Source organism: Eublepharis macularius, chromosome 7 (assembly GCF_028583425.1).
Source record: "Eublepharis macularius isolate TG4126 chromosome 7, MPM_Emac_v1.0, whole genome shotgun sequence".
Lineage (NCBI taxonomy): Eukaryota > Metazoa > Chordata > Lepidosauria > Squamata > Eublepharidae > Eublepharis > Eublepharis macularius.
This window is the reverse complement of record NC_072796.1, coordinates 112,920,549-112,942,875: the sequence shown is the minus strand read 5'-3', so window position 1 is coordinate 112,942,875 and position 22,327 is coordinate 112,920,549. Positions and strand designations below refer to the sequence as shown.

Genomic DNA, 22,327 nt, shown 5'->3' with positions numbered 1-22,327 from the left:
CTGCAGGATGAACTGAACCTCATCAACAGGCGGAACACAATGTCCTTCAAGATCTCTGCTTTTCCAACCAGCATCACTTCTGTCTTGTTTGGGTTCAATTTTAATTTTGTTTGCTTTCAGCCAGTTGACAACAGCTGTCAAGCAGCAACTCAGTACCTCTACAGCATCACTTGAAATAGAGCTGAGTATCATCTGCGTATTGATGGCATCCAGTTCCACAGCTATGGATGAGTTCTCCTAAAGTCTTTACACACAGGTTGGATAACATGGGGGATAAGATAGCGTCCTGGGGAACCCCACAAGATAATTCCCACGCTGAAGACAGCTAGTCTCCAATAGCAACCCTTTGAGTTCATCCTATGAGGAACGGTTTAAGCCAGTCCAAGGTGCATCCTTGATACCTACTTCTGCCTCCAAACAACTCAGCACAGTGGCGTGGTCTACTGTGTCAAAGGCTGCAGATAGATTAATGTGTTACTCTTAGATGTTTGGCTTGTTTTGTTATCGATTTCATTTATATCCCACCATTCTCCAATCAAGGATTTGACAGGGCCATATATCAGGTTCTCAAGGAGTCTTCTAACTAGGCACTGGCTGGCCAGACTCAAACCTGCTTCACTTCAGAGCAAAGTTGTTGCATCCTATGCCTATGGACTATGAACCTGGCTTTGCAGCACAACTGTACTGCCATCCTAAACGGAGTCACATCCTTCTAAGTCCACTGAATTCAACGAGCTTAGAAGAATGTAACTTTGCTTAGGATGGCACTATTGGACATACAGAATGCAGCTTAAGTTTTACTCCAATTTTCTGAATTTGCAGCTATTTATTGATATGTGTTTACATGTTCAGCCTACTAAAGTCAGAATAAGGTGGATTTTTAAAATGTGGGTGGGTGGACTCAACTTACAGGGGAATGAAGGTTCATACTTGAAACCATTAGCTACTTTTTGTGCCAGGGTTGGGGGAGTATTCCCTAGTATAGCTCACTCTCCCTACAGTTTGACTTGAATTGAAAGCTGATAATGTAGACCAAGAGCTAAAACATGTTTAGCCAGTTGATGGACTGATGTTTTATGACCTGAACATGTTGCAACAGCAATCAGTAGAAGACTGAGAGCACATGAAAACGAGAAACATGGAGGAACGCAGTTGCACCTCCGTTCTCTCCAGCTGGCTCTCTGACCCTCCATGTGGTGAAGGAGTGTGGTGGCAGGAGGGGAAGTGGCCCTTTCCCAGGGCCATTTCAGCCTCCCATCTACCTCTAGTGACAAAATGTAGTCATCTAGCTGCTAGAGTTCAGGGACAGAAAGGCAGAAAACTGCTGCTCTACAGTGGCATTTTGAATTGCATGAATACAAAAACAGTAAGAAGTAAACTGTACTACTCTGAAGCACACTTGATAGTGTTTTGCAGAAGGTGTCCAGTTTAGATTTAAGGGTAAAAGAAGGCTGGGTTAAAATGCAACAAAAGTTTTACAATGAATACTGTAAGAGGAAAGACTGATTATACATGATAAAACACACTTATCACATTTGAGAACACCTGATAGCCTGGGGGAAAAGGTGATTATGGGAGGGTACCGTATGACAGCATCACTCAAATATTTTTTCAAATGCTATAAATAAGGATATGAACCATGTCTGGTGCTGATAGCTAAGTACATCAAATTGCCATTGGGCATCTTTGACTCTGAAAGACAGACAATGTGAAACTCTGGTCAGTTGCCAAGTGTTACAAATTGGCATGGGAAACAGAATTTGGAGGAAGAGGGAGAAGAAATTAATAGGATGGGGAAGGTTTAGTGGCCTATTGCCTGAAGTATTCTCAAATTCTTAGCCTGTTTCTATGGAGATAGGCTTGCATTGTGGCTAGCGCAAGAGGCCATGCATAGAAGTGGCAGGAAAGAACATGCAGGCTAAATATTACAAAACTCTTTTAAGAAAACAGTACTTATTAGAGCATTAGTGTGCAACTGGTAGGGCAGAACCCATAACTGTATCATACTGTGATGTAAAATGAATCATATCACCTCCACCACTATTTTCTTTTTTTTGCTTAGAGGTTTTTTTAAGAGACGGAAGAAGAGAGTGGGGGGGAAAATGAGAGGGGGAGAAAAAACAGAGAAAGAGGAAAAAAGTCGAAGATTACAGGAAAGAGGGAGAAGTCTGACATACATAAAGGTAAAAAACTAAATTGCAAGCTGGGCTTAAAGGTGGGTTTGGGGTCTGAAAAGGCTGAAGTCTACTGTACTAGAAGAAAATGCTTGCAATGACCAAATTAGGTCCACTATAAGATCCATCGGGGACACTATCCCTTCTCTCGAACATAATCTACTTCAGGAAGTCCCATTGTTCCTTTGCCATGGGTCACAAAGTGTCAGTAAGCATGTACACTTACTAGGCTCTCTACTCACCAATGTCAAGAACCCTCTGCTTTGCTGTGTGCTGCCGGGAATGCCAATATTTCCAGTGCTTCAGCTGTTCGTCTCGGTTTTTATCTTCACTGAAGACAACCATTATCACACTCTGGTAGAACCAGAGAACAATCATTAGATGGGTAAAATGGGACTGACTAAGCCTAACTGCTAAGAGAAATAATAATCTTTACTTATTTCAAGTTTCGCTGTTGTATTTCACCTAGAATAAATTTTGTGGTGGTTTTGATGGGAAGAAAAAGGTAGCAGCACCGCAAGTGGAGACTCATTAGGGTTAAAGCAGACAATGATGTTGTCAACTAATGGGAAAGCAGCTGCATCTGTCACTGTCTTTTGAGAAAACTCCAAGCTGTTGGTTGTGTCTTGTAAAACTCTTTAATGGTTTGAGACCAACACACCTCCTCCTCCACCTCCTCCTAACCTTACAAATTCTTCAAGACAGCACAATATCAAGAGGCTTCAACAGGAACTGGGAACAGAGTTGGGGCCGCAAGTGCATGCTGAGCAGCATTTCCGCACCACAGTGATAACTGCATTATTGTAATGAAGGGCTTTGAACACGGAAAGCATTATATAAAGGCTGAGTATTACTCATATAGTGGCTGAACCTCAACTCTTGAACTCTTTTCTTCCAGAATGCTTTCCAAAAGGACAAAGCTGAGCACTTTGCATCCTTTTATATGAAGGCACTAAACATTGAACCCAGGGCTTTATATATACCAAATGTGCTGCTGCTGCTATGGTAACTCCCTAAGAGCCCTACTGCAATTTCTGCCAAAAAGAAGAGTCTCACAAAAACTATAGATCTGGCACAAATTCTCCCTCTAAATAATAGTAAACAATTGTCATAACTCTTACTTAGGAAGTATATTTAATTAATGATCTTGAGCATTCATTAAAACGTGGGTCACTGTATAAAACTGTATGTAGTCCAAGGAACAGTGTAAGCAAAACCCAACAAGCCACAAGCAAACCAATATTATCAGGAAATAAAACCATACCCTGACTTTGCTGATTGGGTGTCTGAAACACTTGTTGTCACCAGTCTCACTCAGTGTGATGGCATAAAATTGTCCTTTGTTTAAGTAGGTCATTGGTCCCTCTCCTTGCTTTTGACGTAGAGATTTGGTAGCTTCCAAAGTATATCGAAATGTGCTGTTGACAAAGACAGACAAATCATTACATTTCCATTAAACAAAGTCTCCATGATCAAAAATTCAGTTACAAGAGTAGCTTGACAAATCTGCTCTATCTCTTGTATAAAATTGTATGAATTGAACACAATGAGAAAGACAGGCCAGTGGAGTGGTTAGGATGCTGGGCTTGCCGATGGAGCTGTGAAGCTCAGCTGGTGGCCTTGACATAGTAAAAGAGCAGTCCTAAGCAAGTCTACTCAGGATCCTAATCAGGTCTATTCAATGGGTCTTACTCCCAAGAAAATGTTCTTAGGATTGTACTGTAATTCTCTCAATCTAATTTATCTCACTGGGTTATACAACCAAGGAGGCTTCAGGGAGCTCAGGGCAACAAAAATTAAATAAAACCTCTAAGTAAACAACACTACATTTACAACGGAGCTTGAATATACAGACTTTCAAGAGTATCTCACAATGAGATTCCAGAGAGGTTTGCTGACAGCAAAGCAAACACACCATACCCAGATATCCGGCAAAATGGCACCATCGTCCCCCAATCCCAACACTGGCAAACTTGTCCCTCGGGTTCCTTGGACCAATAAGAGTGTCCTGCACAAATGCCTCTGCATGCACACCCTTGCCTCAAATACCACAACTGTGAATATATAATTGTCTTACAAACACAGAATTTGTATTCAGACATCATGACAAACCACCTGGCCATGAGGACATGAACACAGCTTGTTGTCATACTCTTGTTCCTCTCCCTCCCCTCTTTTATTCATGCACAGAGTACAGTCATAATGACTCACAGGGCTTTGGAAGCCCTGACTCAAACTCCAGTTTGACTAGGCATCCACATTTGGACAACATGGCAAATACAAGTTTTATTCCAGGTTTCCAAAACAAAAGTTTTAGATCAGGCTGGAAGAAAAGGGGCAGGGGAGGGGGAGCACATGAGCACAGCAAACAAGCTGTGCTTGTTCCCTCCCACAGACAGGAGGTTTTGGGGATGTCTGAATGTTGCCATGTTTATTATTTCTTACATTTATAAGCTTTGCAACCATTAGGGTTGTCAGCCTCCAGGTAGTGATTAAGGGAGTCCTTTCCTGTGTATGATTTCTGTCTGTCAATCCATGCGTCTTGTGTATTGAATTTGAATTAGAATGGCATAAGCAGCAATACTTGAGTTACCAGTGAACTGGGGGCCGTCCGCATTTATTGTGCCCATGAAGAAGTATGTTATACGAAACGGGAATTGTATAAATATGCACGCATAATCCCGTCGGCACTTTTGGAATTATCTTTAGTTTGGACTGGAGCCTCCCAACACCTGCTTCTTTACATCTGCATTGGAACTCTATATAAGGAATTTTGTATGCTGCCACATTTCCACCTTATATAGCCTATGGACATTGATTCTTTGAAAAATAACCTTATAACAATTAGGATAAAATTTTTTTGTACTTTTATTGTATTTATTGCATATCGAGACAGAGAAATCAGCATTTTATTGTATTTATTGAATATTTATTATTGCGTATAATTATGTACTACACCTTGCACTTTGCACTTATGCACTATATAAAAATATAAAAATTGATAGTTAAAAATATATATTCCCGGAATTGTTTGTTTGTTGAGCCTCCAGGTAGTAGCTGCAGAGCTCCTGGAATTACAACTGATCTCCAGGTAACAGAGACCAGTTGCCCTGGAGAAAATGGCTGCTCTGAATAGTGAACTCTATGGCATTATACCCCACTGAGGCCCCTCCCTCCCTCAAACTCCGCCCTCCCCAGTCCCCACCCCCAAAATCTCCAGAAATTTCCCAACCTGAGCTTGGCAACCCTAGCAACTATTCTTGATATGTTTCAGAGCTGAGAGGGAATCTGAACCCACAGACAAATCCAACGTATCAGCCACAGCACACGGTACAAGCTAACAAACATCTTGGAAACGTACAAGCTTACAGTTCAGCATGCCCTCAATGTAGATAAAAGCATTTGCTCTCTGTTTAAAATGTAGTCCAATAAAGAATATGCTGTAAAGGAACCAGTATTTGTTATTAATCATTTATTTTAGATCCCCAGTCCTAGGCGTAAGTGCCTGTAGTCACTATGCCATTATGACATCTCTGGAACACCAAAGCAGCATGCTCTTTTGATATTATATCATCTGCTTAGTTGTTGGCATACCCCATTCTAGGAAACTGATGTGCTGGCACAGCATGTCTCAGAACTGGACTGTGGGAGTACAACGAACAGAGAATTTTACACAATTCTGTTCTAGCTGACTGGCCGTTTTCACACTGCTTACCCGATCGCACAAAACTCCAGGAACGACGTGCCTTCTTGGCATGATTTCCCGCAATAACTGGAGTTATGACGGGAAATCGTGCCAGGAAGGTGCATCGTTCCGGGAGTTTTGCGCGATCGGTAAGCAGTGTGAAAACGGCCACTGTCTTCAAGGACTTCTATCTTATATTTCGGCATTTCCTAGAAAGCCTGTTCTTGTGTCACTAGATCACCAACAGGTAAGAGGCTATTACTGACAGGAGAGTAACAAGTAACTCCAGTTGTCAGCAGCTGGAGAAGGCATCTAGCTACTCTCTTCTACAGTGGTTTGCTGTTGTCCTGTCAGGAGATGACTGAACAGTGGCCAGCTGATCTTGATGTTACCACAGGAATGGAGCACTTAAACATTACGCTGTGGTAAAAAAAAAAAAGACGCTTAAAGTATCACATAGGCCATTGTGTGGGGTTGCCTCCCATTTGAGGCCTCACTGATGTTTGGTGGGGCAGCGAGTTGAAATGGGGGGGGGGGTTGGCATTGCATCAACACCATGACATCATGTAGAAACACAGAGCTGGAAGAGACCTCAAAGGTCATCTAGTTCAAACACCTGCACAAAGCAAGAAATTCATAGCTACCACCACCACCCCACTCCCCCGTTGCTCTATGACTACCAGATTGCCCTTATCCACATGCTTAACCTGCTCAAAGAACTCCAAAAGGTTGGCGAGGCTTCCCTTTGCAGAAATCATGCTGATTTTCCCTCAGCAGACTTTATTCCTTTATGTGTTTAAAAGTTCACTTGTTAGTAACTGTCTCTACTAATTTAATTCAGTTAGGCTAACTGGCCTGTAATTTTCTGGACCCCTTTTTAAAAGTTAGAGTGACATTTGCTATTTTGCAGTTATCTGCCAGAGAGGCTGATTTTAGCAATAAGTTACGTATACTGAATTGTAGATCAACAATTTCATATTTGAGTTCTTTAAGAACCCTTGAACATATGCCATCTGGACCTGAAGACTTACTGGGTTTTGGTTTGCCGAGTAGTCCTAGAACTTCATCTCGCCATCTCAATTTGAGTCTGTTCTTCAGACACCCTTCCCCAAAACAGTGACTTTGTCGTGGGTGTGTGTATCACATTTTCCACAATGAAAACAGATGCAAAGAATTCATTTAATTTCTCTGCCACCTCCCCAACTTCCTTAAGCTATCCTTTAATTCCTTTGTCACCCAACAGCCCAACCTTCTCCCAGCCTGTTTCCTGCTCATGATATATTTGAAGAAATGCCTGTTCTTTGTCTTGATGTTTTTGGCCATCCGCTCCTCAAATTCTCTTTTTGCTTGTCCTATTGTCAACTTTTATTTGTTTTGCCACAACTTGAACTTCTTTCTGTTTCCCTCAATTGGAGAAATCTTCTAATTTTTTTAAAAAGCTTTTTTTGTTTTTTATGGCTTCCTTGATTTGAATTGTTAACTGTTCAGGCATCCTTTCAGACTTGTTGGTACTTTTCCTGATCTGAGGTATGCCTTCTATCTAGGCCTCGATCGGCATAGTTCTAAATAGTTTCCAGGCATCCCAGAGGGATATGATTCTCTTACAGTGAAATCCTAAGCAAAGTTAATCTAGTCTGACAGTAACTCTGCTTAGGATTTCACTAATTCTCTTTTTAACCTTCTTCAGACTAGTCTCATTATAGCAAAGCTCCCTCTTTTGAAATTAAAAGTGATTGTTTTGGAATTTGGGGGAAATTTCTGTTGATATGAATGCTGAGATTAATGGCAGTGTGGTCACTGTTCCCAATCAATGCAACAAAATTTACATCTGGCACCAGGTCTTGAGCCCCGCTCAAAATCAGATCCAAAATCGCTACACCTGTAGTCAGCTCAGCTCTGTGACCAACTGCTCCAGTGCACAGTCATTTACGATGTTTAGAAAGCTTGTTTCTATGGCACGACACAAGCACATATTTGTCATCAATGGAAGGGTAGTTGAAGTCACCCAGTATCACAGCATTCTCCTCCTTTAACCATCTCCTTATTTTCCTTTCAATCTCAAGGTCTGACTCCTGGTTTCGGTCAGGAGGACAATAATACACACCTACTTTTAAGTAACCCAATATTCATAAAGAGGTGGGAAGCCACATTTTGCACAAATTAAAGCTTCAGAGTCCTCTTGAAGGCCAATGTATCCACCATGTTGTAATAACAACAGAGTGCCTCTGTGCCTATACAAAGAGAGCAGGTTTTCTTTTCCACTGAATAATGGCAGGACACCTTAACAGCTATATGGGATTATGGAACAGTCCGTATGCGTCCTAAGGGAAAGCATCCATAAAAATCCACTGACTATCCTCATCTGAATCTCTTAGGTTTGGAAACTGGCCTTGGAAACCAGATCCAGATTATCAGCCTTGAAACAAGTTGAGCTATATGCATCCTAGACATGCACTTTGCAGGGAATGCTTCAAGGCAAAGTGGCTGTTGCTTCTTCTAAAAGGCTATAGGCAACATGGGGCAAGGAATAATTTACAAGTAAACTTCCTAGCTATCTGTGCCTGTAGTGGCTATCAGAATCTGAAGCCAGAACAAGCACAGAGGTGCTTCTGTACAAATCATGCCTCATTAAGATACTAACACATGAATAATTGTAATGAATAAAAATGAAACTTTTATCTTGATGTGCTTCATTCCACTAACCTTTCTTCTCCAAAAACAAAACAGCCAATGTAAATGGTGAACGAAGACAAGAAAAATTAGAAAGTTTGGAACAAGTATTCCTTAACTTAAATTCAGCTATTCTCCATCATAAAAAAATGTTAAAAGCTTTCTCGGGTTTTTTTCCTGCAAAGTAAAATCAAGCTGAAAGAAGCAATTCCTTTGTATTGGTCAATCAATAGTAATGTACACTTCTGTTTATGAATAGAGACTATTGCAAAACTCAGACATAATATATCTAACCAATTTTGCAATCTCTTTTCCTAAACCACAGGAGAATTTTTTTCCCAAGCAATCAAACTGTACCCTGGAGCAGAAATGAAATGTAGGCATTGTTATTATATAGAGCAGCTTCTAATTTGTATTCTTTTACTCTGACCACAGTTACCTCAAAATCAATAGAAATCACTGATCTTAGTGAGTACTAGATTCATACTCTGGTTCCATGATATCTGTAATTTTAAAGTGAAGGGACTCATTTGCATTTAGGATAGTAAAATTTAAAGCTTTAAATTTCCATTTGTTTATCTTATATTATTATAACCCCTTTGGATTCAACATAAGCTGAATTCAGATCTAATTCTGGTAGCTTGGTAGCCAATGAAAAACTGCTCTTCTATGGTACAGCTCCACATCACACTGGTAATGTATGAAAGACTGGATGTCATAGGGATTGTCCTCAACTTGGCAGGCCACATTGTTTTCCCATCAAAGGGAATATGTGTAAATGCTGCAACCATGTGGGTGGGGCCAATCTCAAGCATCTTCCCACATGATTGTAACAACTGCTTCTGCCGCACTGATTCTGCCAGTGATCCATCCAACTCAATATTGTCTGCTCTGATGGGCAGCAGCATTACAGGTCTTTCTTGGGCAGTGGCTTTTTAAAGGAACCACTTGCCATCCTGCTGCACAGGGAGTCCTGGTGGGGTTGCCAGTCACTGGCTGGCAATTGGCAGGAATCCAGGGGTGCAAGACATTGGGGGGCACCGGAAAGTGACCAATATCTTGTTCTTCTAAGGAAAACCTAGAAATGACATCACATGCCTCTAGGAGTCATCAGAAACTCTATGGTAAAACTGTGGAGTTTCCAGCAATTCCTAGAGCAACATAATATCACTTCTAGTTTTTCCCCAAAAGCGATATAGCACCATTGCCTGACAGCAATTTTTTCCCCTCCTGCCAGCTGCTGGAGTGCTGGCAGGCAACCAGAGCTGGGAGCAGGAAATCTCCAACCTCCAGTGGGTATATGGCAAGCCTAGCTCCTGTACAGAATCAGGGTCTGTCCTGCCCACAATAATATTTATAAAATTAATGCAAAAGTGTTAGCCACTCTGACAATGTAGATTTCATGCCCGGGGTTTCAAGGGAGAACAGTAAAAATGCCCAGTTTTCACGCTTTGATTAGTAATGATCATGCCTTAAGCTGTATGTGCACCATATTCCAGGTTTCTGTAAACTGAGGAAGTATATTAGTTATTTTGACAACCTAACCTCTTAGTGACTCATTGGGAGATAAATGTTGAACACGAGGCACAGAAAGGTTGAAGGATGACAGTGATAGGGCTGTTACTAAATATGGTACAAACAAAATTGTGGTAAACGAGGAGCCTGCAATCCATATATTTTAACCTAAGTCCAGTCAGAAGTGCGATGTTTCCATTTTGCACCCATTATCCCTACCCACCTGGCTGTTTGTTCATAAATGTATTCCTCAGGGCCCACAGAACCACTGCGAAATTTCTGAAAGATGTAAGAGAAAATATGTATCAAAAGTTATCATTCAGAAAGTGAATTCAAATGAATCATGACGTGACACTGAAGATTCATTTAAAAAGAAGGAAAGGCTGCCAAAGAAGTAAATAGTAGCATCCCAAATGCTAATTGACCTCAACGTTTCTTGCATTTTTGCATTAAAGGCTGTCTGAGAGAAAAAAACAACAGAGGACTTATCTATACATCACACAGAATTCAGATTGTGTCTGGGTCCACCACAAGGATTTCCATTCAGATATGTGCTGTTAGTTCCATGCTGTGAACTCACTTCCCAGGCATGCTGGGGCCCAAGTTGGATTGGGACAATAGTGTGTGAGGAAAGGATGCATAAGTTTTCTATCTCACACTCTTTTCCTGACCTGAAATGGTGTATACATAGGTTTACCCAACGAGGCAAATACCATCTCAGGGTTGTTTCAGGTCAGGAAAACAAGCTTAAGCACCCTCTTTTTTATAATCTACCTCACAGGGTAATTGTGAGGGGGAATGCTCCTTGAACATATACATGTGGGGATATAAAATGTGAGGAATGAATGGATAAAATGTGACAAACAAGACATTCCTCACATGTCTGATCATGACAACACTATTGATATACCTCTGCGCCGCCATCTTTGAAAGTATCACTGTAAGTACTATCAGGAGTACTGCGTTGGTCATCTTTCATATACGTTGTATGGGGTGTGATGTTGGGCACTTCATAATGTGCGTGTTCAAATATAACCCCCCGATGCTCCTCATTTTCTCCCCTTGCATAATGCGCTGATGGAGCCATGTAAAGCGGGTAGTCTTCTGCCTTTACTACCATGACTCCTGTCACAGAAATTGAGGTTGGGCTTCCAGATACGCTGGTGCTGAACTGTTCCCTTTTGGAAGTCTCCAGCTGCTCCGGATTCAATGAGAGATTTACAGGGGTGGTCTTCAAAACCTGCACTCTGTTTTCACCACTGCTGTTCAAGTTACTCTGAGCATCATTGGTGACAAGACAGCTTCTGAAAAGATCAAACAAAGCATCGTGAACTGAAACCATTTTTTAAAAAATTCCCATAGTGATTATCTGCAGAACCATTTGCATCCAGATTAAAGACTCATGAGATTAATATCCCAACCTTCAGCATCTTTACACAAATAATCCTACTGATTTCAATGAAACTTGTAAATGTGATAAGCACTGCAAACATAAGGTTTGCTGTGTGCCTATATATGGACCACCAACTAGGAAAAATGTTTGTGGACATGCCATCAAAGTAAACATGAACAAGGAGCTGCATTTGTTACGCTTTACCAGAATCCTCCTGGGAGTACCATCTACAAATGGCTGCACTGTTCTACACTCTCTACCAATTACTTTAATGTCAGTGTCTTGAGACTACTTATTAAAGCTTTGCAAATTTTACATTTCTCTCTCTCTTTTTAGCAATAGGTCATAGCTTTCTTTCCTTTCATGGTGTTTTGTTTTGTTTTCTGGAGACAGGAAAGAAAATCCCAAGCCATCTCTCATTCCTTTCATACACACATTCAGTAAAATTTTCTGCATGCTGATTTAAAAGACTATACCTTTTATCTTGGTCTTCTTGGCTGTCACTCACTTTATTAACAGGCAACAGTCTCTTATCTCTTGGAACCTGAAACAACAGGATAGAGGTATGACTTCAGGACAGTATAGTCTTTTTAAAAAAATACTGGAGACCAAAGGACCAGATCTGACTTTCAAAACAATCTCTATTTGGCTTTAAGTTGCCTGCAAAACTTTAAATCAAGGTCTCATAAAAAGTTTGCTCAGAGTTTTGTTTGTAATGAAAATATTCAAGATGTAAAAGCAGATTAAGTCCATATCTTCATGTAGCTTCTCTCTCTCTCTCTCTCTCTCTCTCTAAAAAAAGAGCAATGGTGTGGTGGGAAGACAAACTATTTTATTCAGTTGAGATCAAAGAGACAGAAGCAGAACCAACAAGAGGAAAGGATACAGAAGGATCTGACCTGCCCATCTTACTAGCTCTATTGCTCCCTCTACAGTAATGAGTCCAAAGAGATGCTGCGCTGCCCTTCACTTCCAAAAGAGTCAACACAGAGCCAAGCTACAAGTGACGCCTGACACAGGTTGGACACTTGTCAGCTTCCTTCAAGTTTTGATGGGAAATGTAGGCGTCCTAGTCTTGCAGCTGTAATGGAGAGCCAAGCTGTAAAACCAGGACGCCTACATTTCCCATCAAAACTTGAGGGAAGCTGACAAGTGTCCAACCTGTGTAAGGCGTCACTTGTAGCTTGGCTCATAGTCTCATTATCTCAGATCTTTGGCTCCAGAGAAAGCGGGACAGGTGCAGAGTATATTGGATTATGTATTTCATTTTTTGAGTAATCTTTCAGTTTGCTGTACACGAACCACCAATTTACAGGTGAATATCATGCACTCTAACTTACTCAGAAACACTGCACATGCTTCACTGAAAAGAATAGCCTCTAATAGAAGTTAATCAACTGCACCAATGCCTATTGTCTAAAATAACTAGGGTATGATTAGGGCTTCTTTGAACCCTAAACTAACAAAAGGCAGGAAATGATTTATTCATTCCCTATATACCTGCCCATTTCCTCTACACTGATATTACAGGACATTCAAAAACAGTAGGGGAGGGGGGAGACAGTTGCTCCTCACGTGTTCTCTGAAAATTACTATGACACAGCAAGAAGCAACACCTCAGATATGGGAGAAGACAATTTGGGTGGCACATTCCTGGCCTGGAAAATGAATGAAACAGTCCCAGGTAGAAAAGAACTGTGGCCAGCACAGAGTACAACATAGTGGTGAGGTAGACGATGGCCCAAAAGAAGAACGCATGGGAACAAAACCAGCGTCCCCATGCTTGGGGGATTCCTGGACAGCAGCTGTGGAGGCCAGGACTGGGAGATGATGAGGGAGTAAACCAGAGGCAAAATCTGTCCTTTGCTATCTTCTTTCTGGCGCAGCACCTGCAAGAACCGATGCGTGGACAATGTGGGGTGGCTGCAGTGAATGAGGGGTCTGAAAGACATGCCCTCACCAGCCCACCAATATGTGCAATTTTCATTTCCCCGGCCCCTCAATTTTCTCCCTCTGCTTCATCCTGCCCCTCTTTCAGAAACAGTAACTGGAGATCAAGACTGATGCTTGATGCTCCCTGCTGGAAGAAGGCAAGTCCTCTGGGGGAACCCCAATACTTCCTAACTTCCCTGAGCCTGCTTTTTGCTTTGGGACACTGAATTAGGGAGCAGAAAGTATAACTCTATCCATTCCCTAAAAGGATAACATGTGAACTGGTCCTGCTCTTCTCTCCACCTGCAGAGAGAAACGGTCAGAGCTACTGTGTAATATGGAACATAAAGCTCAGATCCAGATGTTAATTATGGATTAATTAAAGGATTTGGGCAATTTCTAGAAATGCTCATTGTATGTGGAAATATGGGGATAATCTATGCATGTGGAGAGCCAGTTTTAGCCCACCCCATATCCCTGACCTCCACGTAGTAACCGGCTCCTCTGCACAGAAGTGATGCATGTACAGGATCAGTTTATAATTCAATAGATTTATTGGTGGCTTTTCTCCCTAACAGGACCCGAAACAGCTTTCAACAAATGTTTTTAAAATTAGACACAATACAAGAAATATAACTAATATATATAGAAATGGAACAAAACAAATTGCCTTTTAGGGCCAGTCCAGAATCCAACAGGCCATTTGTCCCTGCCACAAGGCTTGTGCCAAGGGCTCTTGCATACAAGCTTATTGCGTGTATATTACGTACCTTGTAATGCAAACCTGTGTGTGTGTGTCTTGTAACCAGCACTGCAGGGTACAAGTGTCACATAAGAACTGGTTAACAAGTGAAGGTTGAGGGTTGGGCCAGCAGGTGCAATTCCAGGTTCCCTGCTCCACTCATTGATTATTCCTATATTCGACTAGTCATCTGCACAGGGCACAGTTTACCAGTATCTTCTATTGTTTTAACCTTGATACTGATCCAACCATGTGAATGTAGTTGAAAAATATGAGGTTTCTCCTTCTTTGAGGAAAGTACTCCAGCTGGTTGCTAGAATCATCTCAGCAATTTCAGGTAAGGAGAAGTACATTATTGGCAACCCCTACCTTATAATAATCATACAGTAATCCCAGAGCAGCAGCACTGTCTTCGTCACCATTTATGCTCATCATAGCCTTAGTAGCTGCTGTTAAGGGATTCTCCAGGTAAGATTTCCAAGCTTCATCTTCACTTGTATAAGCTCTTCTAGAATTGAACGGAGCATCACTTGGCACTATGGTCACAAGCCGGTTTTTACTGTAGATTTAAAACAAATGTGCACATATGAAAGCATGCAGTGGCTCCCCAAGGACCTTTAATTGCAAGTTTACAAATCACATTCTGATTTCTTATCTTAGATAGGATAAGCAGGCAATATGAAAGTCAACTAAAAAGGGTTTCTTTTTACAGTGCAGCAGTAGATATGGTTTAATCTATAGAAGTTTCCTTTTGGAATACAAATAGATACCTTAAAATTAATATACTACAACTGAAATCCCCAGTCAGAATCTAGAATGCATACTGGTGAGCTATCCGTATTCAGCAGCTATAAACCTCTTTACCATTATTTTCAGAATAAATATACATTTAAAATAATCATATTATTCTACACCTTTAAGAGATTGGTTAGAAAACCAATTTAGAGAAATGTTTTAAAGCATCCTAACAACCATTGTGTACATTCAAAACTCAGTCTGTACAGCTAGAGGGCCTAACTGGGTAAAAGCTATCTTGTTTCTCTACCACCAATCTGAATGGCTTACACCTGAAACAATGCTGCAGGTATCTTGCTTAGTTTTGTTTTTATTTTATTTTAAAACATTTGTATGCCACAAATGTTAAAACATTTTTAAAAGTATAAAAACAATTCAATAAAACACACATACAACACAAAGAGCATGCCAGAAGAAAGGTCAGTAACATTTATTGGGGATATGCCAAACTAAACAAAAAAGTCTTCACCTGCTGGTGGAAGCCAGCAACAGAGGAGGACTCCCTGGGGAGGGAGTTCCAAAGTTTTGGTGTCACTGAGAAGGCCTTTTTTCAGGTTGCCACCTGTCTAGCCTTAGGTGGTGCAGGCACCCAAAGAAGGACCTCCGAAGATGAATGGGTGGGTACATATGGAAGAAGGCAGTCTTTAACCAGGATTGAGACTGGTATTTGGTTGCACGTTTTCTCACTCTCCTCTCCCCCTCCTTTTCTTTCTGTCATGCATTCCTCTCTTTCTTTGCCAGAGTTAATCACTTAACAAGAAGCATGGTTAATGTAAACAAAGGATCCTAATTTAATCAGGATTCATAAAACCAGGGTTTGAAGTAGAACTGTAAATTATAGCTAAGAGGAAACCTAATTAGCATTAGCTATGGTTAGTCTGAAGCACATGTGACATGAAACCATGGTTAAAACGGACAGTTGTAGAGCATCTGCCTTCAGCATCCAGGAAGTTCCAGGTTCAATCCCTGGTATCTTCAGTAAGATCATGTAGGAGATGATATGAAACATTTATTCCTGAGGAGATCCGGGAGAGTGGCTGCCAGCTGAAGCAGACAAAACTGACCTAAGTAGACCAATTAGGGATCCCAGGTCTTCCAGTGGGTGCAGGGAATCCCCTGCTTCCAGTCTCCACCCCACCTCCCACCTGGCCAGCGAGGGGAAAAGGCATGGGAACAGGCCTCCCAGGCTGCAGTGGGCTCCTGCACCTGCACGACATCACATCCCGGAAGTGATGTCATCATGCAGGCATGAGGGCACGCATGACTCCTACGATGGTGCAAAGGTGAGTGCTGGGTCTCCCCCCTCCCACTGGTAGGGTAAGGAGACCGGGCAATCCTACGACCAATGGTCCTACTCAGTATAAGACTGCTTTATGTGTTCAAAATGGAGAAGGATTGTGCAAGTTTGTTTCCCTAAAGAATTGGAACAAGAAGTCACAAAAGTTGCCTCTCAAGACTGGTATCAAAATCCAACAACGTTTAAACTATTAATGACACACATATCAGTCAGCCAAATACCCTGTTATAGTCTGTGTCACTCATTGCATTATTGATAGAAATACTGCTGATGTTTTCCCCATTTTGATTTTTGGAACAAAATTGCAGCTTTTAAGGGGACAAAATACTTCCCCCAAATCCTCTAAATGTGAGAGTTTTCATTGCCATTTGAATCCCCTATCAGCTGCTGTTTCAGTGCCATTATTTACTGGTTAGAACTTCCTGTTCCTTCCTAGAATAATCCTAGTCAGTCAAGGATCCCGTGGTAAATAAGATCTTAATATCATAATGCTGCATAGCCAATTGGATTTTGCTACAAGTTGACATCACTGAAGGAAAACAAAACATTCAGTTTAAGGGCAATGCTGTCTGAAGAAGTAAAGTATTTTGTCCCCATCTGAAACAATCAATAAAAAAAATCACTGAAGGAACACTGATAAAAATTTAAAATTGCCCTCTACCTGAAAAAGTCACACGTCAGTACAGCAACCACTTGAAAATGCTACACAGGCTATTCCATACAGGAAAACATTTGTGTGAAGCAATTCCTCCCACCTACAGCAATTTTCAACATGGAATCATGATGAGCCCATTGTGAATAAATTGCTGAAACTGCATATGATCTGCTTGCTACTTTTAACAGCCTCCTCCACATAGCTGCATTTTCAAGCGGCTACCACACCACTAGATGTGAATCAGGCCCAGAGTCACAACAAGTTCATGCTAAAGCCAAAAAAGACGATACTTTTCTTTGCAGGCATGCACTCGTTTTTACATGCTCTCTGCCACAAAACAGCTGCAGGGAACTGCTTGTGGGGGAAAAGGAGACCCAAAAGAGCTCAAAATTGCATCGGGGGGGAGGACTCCTGCCTCCTCCCCAGCAGTTTTCTCTCCTGAAAGCTGCACTGGGGGTGTATTTTTGCTGCTCCGTGTGGAGCATCTAAGTATGACTCTAAGAGAGAAGGTTTCCAGAGTGTTTGAAGGTGTGGAGGACAGCAGAACCTGGCAGAAGATGTTAGATGGCTCGGAAGTGAGAGTGCAAAGGGCAGCCAAAGACACTGAAAAGCACAGAAGTGGCAGCAGTCTGCTGGCAGCATGGTCTTTCCCAAAGGGTGTGTTGTTCAACCGGAGTTGCCAGGCTGGAGTCAGAAGATTTACAGAGCCAGCTGAATCCCCACGAGGTTCAAGGATTGCATGCATAGAAAAATGTGGACTGTGAGGGTCTGATATGCTGAAAGAGTGCATCAGATGAGTCTGCAAGGAAATCATTGCAGAGGCATGCCCTAACACTAATGTCCTGCTGGAGATCTGATAAAAGCCAGTCTGCTCTCTGTCTCTATGCAAAAGGTCCATTCATGCTTTAACTAGCCATTAGAAAAAAACTTGCCTCTTATTCCACCGACTCATTTGAGAATAGGTACAAACTTTATGCCAATCTCTGAAGAGCATTACATTTTTTTCCTTGTGGAATAATGATTCATTTTCCACAGAGAATCCCATCTCTTGGGTAGACAGCACTGTCATGTTGCAGTGTTCGAGGGACATCAAAATGCTCTCTGCTACATCAACACAGTAAGTGAAGCCAGAAAATAACAAAGAATCATTTCACAAAGAGTCGATACAAAGCAGAGTTTGTTTTAATTTGTTTAATGAATGGTTTCATAATAGTGCAGTTAAGTCAACACATAGGTAGAATGTAATCAAATTGATTTGGTTACGGTCTGCAAAGACATTATTAGTACAATCCAATGCAGAGTTACTGCAATCTAAACCCATGGGTATCAGTGGGCTTAGACTGGAGTAACGCTGCATCGAATTGCACTGTATATGTATGAATTGCTCCTTAGACAGATTCAGAACCAGAGCAGTCCAAACTAGTGCTTCGAGTGTAATCTCACTTACGTTTACCTTGCTAGATCGAACTATGCTCGTGTCTAAAATAAAGGTGGTACACATGAAGCTGCCTTATGCCGAGTCAGACCATTAATCTATCAAGGTCTGTACTGTCTACTCTGACTGGCAGAAGCTCTCCGGAGTCTCAGCTACTGCCAGATCCTGTTAACTAAAAATGATGGGGACTGAATCTAGGTCCTTTTGCAAGCAAATCAGAAGCTTGGAAGGAAGGCTTCAGTGGAAGGATAGAAGCCATCATACCAAATGAAGTTATACAGAATGTCAGGTCTGTTAATACTTTTAAGTTATCATGAATAAAATCAATAGGTCTTCCAAACCAAGCAGCCAGTGAAACAGGTAAAGCGCTACCTTCCAATTTTTGGTTTCTAAATATTTGTCATATTTGATTCAAATGAGATTGCCAATCTCCAGGTGGGGCCTGGAGTTCTCCTGAATTACAACTGATCTCTAGACCACAGAATTCCACCCCCTGGAGAAAACAGCTGCTTCGGAAGGCAGACTCTATGGCACCACATCTCTGCTGAGTTTCCTCCCCTCCCCAGGCTCCAGCCCCAAACTTCCAGGATTCTCCCAACCTGGAACTGGCAATCTTAAATGCAGAGGCTATGGATAGGAGGACATTTCAGTGCACAGCCTCAGTTTCCAGGGGCAGAGCTGTGAGTACCTGTTACAAGAACTAGTAAACTGAGGATTATATTTTCAAGAAATACAAAGAACTCTTGGAACTGCAGAGTACAGTTTTCTTTCCAATTATCTCTCTTTGGCTCTCCTTGACATTGATGGGGAAGGGCTTTTCTTTCAAGTTTCAGAGGCAACTGGAAACAAAGAACAATGAAGGTGTCTCCTGCTTCATCAGGGCCTAATATATGAGATGAAGCACTACACACACACACTCTCCACATGCAACTTCTAAAGGTAATGGTGTCCATTCACAGGAACGGTACACTTCATACTCTCAATGAAGACCAATAGCTCAAACTTCATTTGGTTATGTAATCAACCCAGACAATGAATACATACAAGTTTTGGAACTGTGTGTTTTTGCTTCTCTCAAGAGGCTATTACTGTTCGTCTAACCCTAGAAGAGCCACTTCTCTCTAGCTGAGCAGTTCTTGCTAGCATTCTTCTTTTCTTAATAAGGGCTCTACATTAGCCATATGTAAATATGATACAGACACCTGCGCACTGCGAACACTGAGGTGTCCCACCATAGTTCATAAACAAGGGCTACAGAAGCATTCTGTTGCAGATCATCTGGTGGAAATCTTTTATGTGCTATGAAGGACAGGCCTTAATTCGCTCCTGTGATCACCCTCAGAAATCATCCGTAACTCTTCAACTTGACCTAGCTGCATATATTGAGATCCCCTGAGCATGTGCAGAGCTCCAGCACTGTTCATCCTAGAAATTAATCATTAGGAAAGTGTGCAGTATGGCAGTTTAGGGAAAATCAATTAACATGACTCTTGAATGATATTGGAGCATTTGACCTTAACAGCTTGAAAAGCTGCAATTGGCTACCAAATCCGGTATCTGCTGAGTTCAGCACAGGGTACCAGTAGTCACAGCATGGCTGAAAGTCAGCACAAGTTGATGAAAACAGCAGGTGCCGTTACATAGATCTATGGCATGGCTGCATTTGTAATACTTTGCAGAGTTCCAGTTGCTCTACCACAAAAAGGATATTACAGAGCCGAAAAGGTGTCGAAAAGAGCAACAAAAACTATGGAACGACTGGAACAACTGCCCTTTGAGGAAAGGCTTGGGGTTGTTTTAGCGTTCAGAAAAGACAAATGAGGGAGGAAACAGAACAGAGATTTATAAAATCATGCATAGGGTAAAGAAAGCAGATAGAGAAATCTTTTTTCTCCCTGTGCCCTGATGCTAGAACTCAGTGTCCAATTAAGTAGATGGACGGAAGCACTTCCTTAGTTGAAGAGCAATTAAACAGTAGAATTTACTGCCACATGATGGCCAGTTTAGGGGTAGACAAATTAATGGAGGATAGCTATCAGCCATGGTGACTAAATGGAACCCTCAAATTAGGGTTCCCATCTTCCAGGAGATGGCTGGAGATCTCCTGGAATTACAACTGATCTCCAGGCCATAGAGATCAATGCCCTTAGAGAAAATGGCTGCTTGGGAGGGTAGCCTCTATGGTATTATACCCCGCTGAGACCACTCTCTTCCCCAAACCCTGTCCTCTCTGGGATCCACCCCCCAAATCTCCAGGAATTTCCCAACCTGGAGCTGGCAGCCCTACCTAAGTTCTGAGACAGAAATCATTTGACTACCAGGGCCACGTGGCAACAAATGGGGAAGGCTTCGGCCTTTGTGTCCAACTTGTAGGCCTTTGGGGTGCATCTGTCTAGTTTAGTCACTGCCATAAAGGATGCTGGACTACCCAGACCATTGGTATGATCAAGCACAGCCACTCATACATAGGGTTGCCAGCCTCCAGGTAGTGGCTGGAGATCTCCCGGAATTACAACTGGTCTCCAGGCCACAGAGATCAGTTTACCTGGAGAAAATGGCTACTTTGAGGGGTGGACTCTATGGAATTATGCCATGCCAAGGTCCTTTCTCTCCCCAACTCCCACTTTCTCCAGGTTCCCCCCCCCCCAAGATCTCCAGGAATTTCCCAACTTGGAGCTGGCAACCCTACTCATACATTCTTAATTCTTCAGGATCATAGAAAACCAGGGCACTATTTTGGGTATTGGGTACTGACTGCAGCTTCTTGAGAATTTTAACATTTGTGTGTGTGTGTTTTAAATCAAGTTTCTACCCTATATAGGCATGAAGATAATTCCTGAAAGTCTGTGGGCAATCCCTGCTGAAATACAGGCAGTGTAGCTGAATTAACATGCAAGTGGTCAGTGCCCTTCATAACTTCTATCTCCTCTCTATTAATAGAAAAACCAGAGTAGTAGCATACTCCTTAAGAACGCTGTCATGTATGTATAAACCCAACTGCATAGATCTGAGTAGGATTCTAAGTAGACCTTATTAGGATAGGATTGTGTTACAAAACTAAAGAATTGTATACTTTGGTTTCATTTACGTAAGTGGTACATGTTGAAGAACTGAGTTTTCCTGGATTTATGCGCAGGATACACCACCCTCCCTATAACTCCACAGAGCCATTTCGCCCAGAAACAATGTCCTCTTTTTCTGATTGCTACCAATTACTGAAGGATGTTTTGAAGAGCACTCACTGCTGCTTATCTGAACACTCCACTGAAATAACTTTTTATAGGCACCATTTCCGGAAAGTGAGTGGCAGGGCTATGGGGGAGGGAGATAAGGCCTGGGAGGAGAGGATAAAATATGGAGGAGAGTCTAATGATTACATTTTAAATGGCACTCTGCAAGCGGAGGGTTGAACAGCTCTGCCGTGCCAACTGCAGAGAATGGGCCAAGATCCCCCACCCGTAAAAGGGCTTACCTAGTTCTATAGAAAAGTGTTTGTAAGACTAGCAGTCTGTAACCAACCTCAACCTAGCCTTGACCTTTTCCTAAGGCTAGGCTTCATTGACTTTGATGTAGCAGCTAATTGAGAATGACCCAGAAGGCAGATGCAATCGCTAAATTAAGCAACACTGAGGCAGTCAAACTTGAAGCCAGATGCAGTACCAAAGGTAGGATTAAATCCCCCCGTTTCTCAAATTGCAGGATGGGATCTCTTCAGAGGGTTGCAAGGTATTTTTTGGGTGTTGGTGAATACTGGGATTTTGAGAGAGATCGACAAGATCCCTTCTAAGATCCTGAATGGGAAATCTGCAAACAACAGCTAGAAGAAGGAAGTATTCTATTTCTGCCCTTTGGGTCAATACCTATGGGATCCAGGTTGGCCTTGGTTGGAAAGAGTGGAGAAAAATGGGGTGGTACCAATGCTAAAATTTTTAATATCCATTTGTTCTGAACCACATTCTTGGGCATAGTAGTAGGATATGTGCTGGTAGAACAAGTTTAAAAACAAAAGCCCTTCAAGTTCAAAATTAATCTTT

At 41.9% G+C, this 22,327-nt stretch overlaps 1 protein-coding gene across 2 annotated transcripts in view; it reads right to left on the bottom strand.

Annotated features, from left to right (window-relative positions):
* GRHL2 (grainyhead like transcription factor 2) overlaps nucleotides 1-22,327 on the bottom strand; it is a 107,076-nt gene that overhangs the window by 73,624 nt on the left and 11,125 nt on the right. For both annotated transcript variants that reach the window (XM_054985743.1, XM_054985742.1), the window contains exons 2-7: nucleotides 14,481-14,670; nucleotides 11,914-11,981; nucleotides 10,955-11,348; nucleotides 10,268-10,323; nucleotides 3,439-3,592; nucleotides 2,417-2,528 (exon numbers count right to left, since the gene is read on the bottom strand). In XM_054985743.1, the coding sequence (XP_054841718.1) occupies nucleotides 2,417-2,528; nucleotides 3,439-3,592; nucleotides 10,268-10,323; nucleotides 10,955-11,348; nucleotides 11,914-11,981; nucleotides 14,481-14,670 (974 nt within the window). The remainder of the gene's footprint in view (nucleotides 1-2,416; nucleotides 2,529-3,438; nucleotides 3,593-10,267; nucleotides 10,324-10,954; nucleotides 11,349-11,913; nucleotides 11,982-14,480; nucleotides 14,671-22,327) is intronic.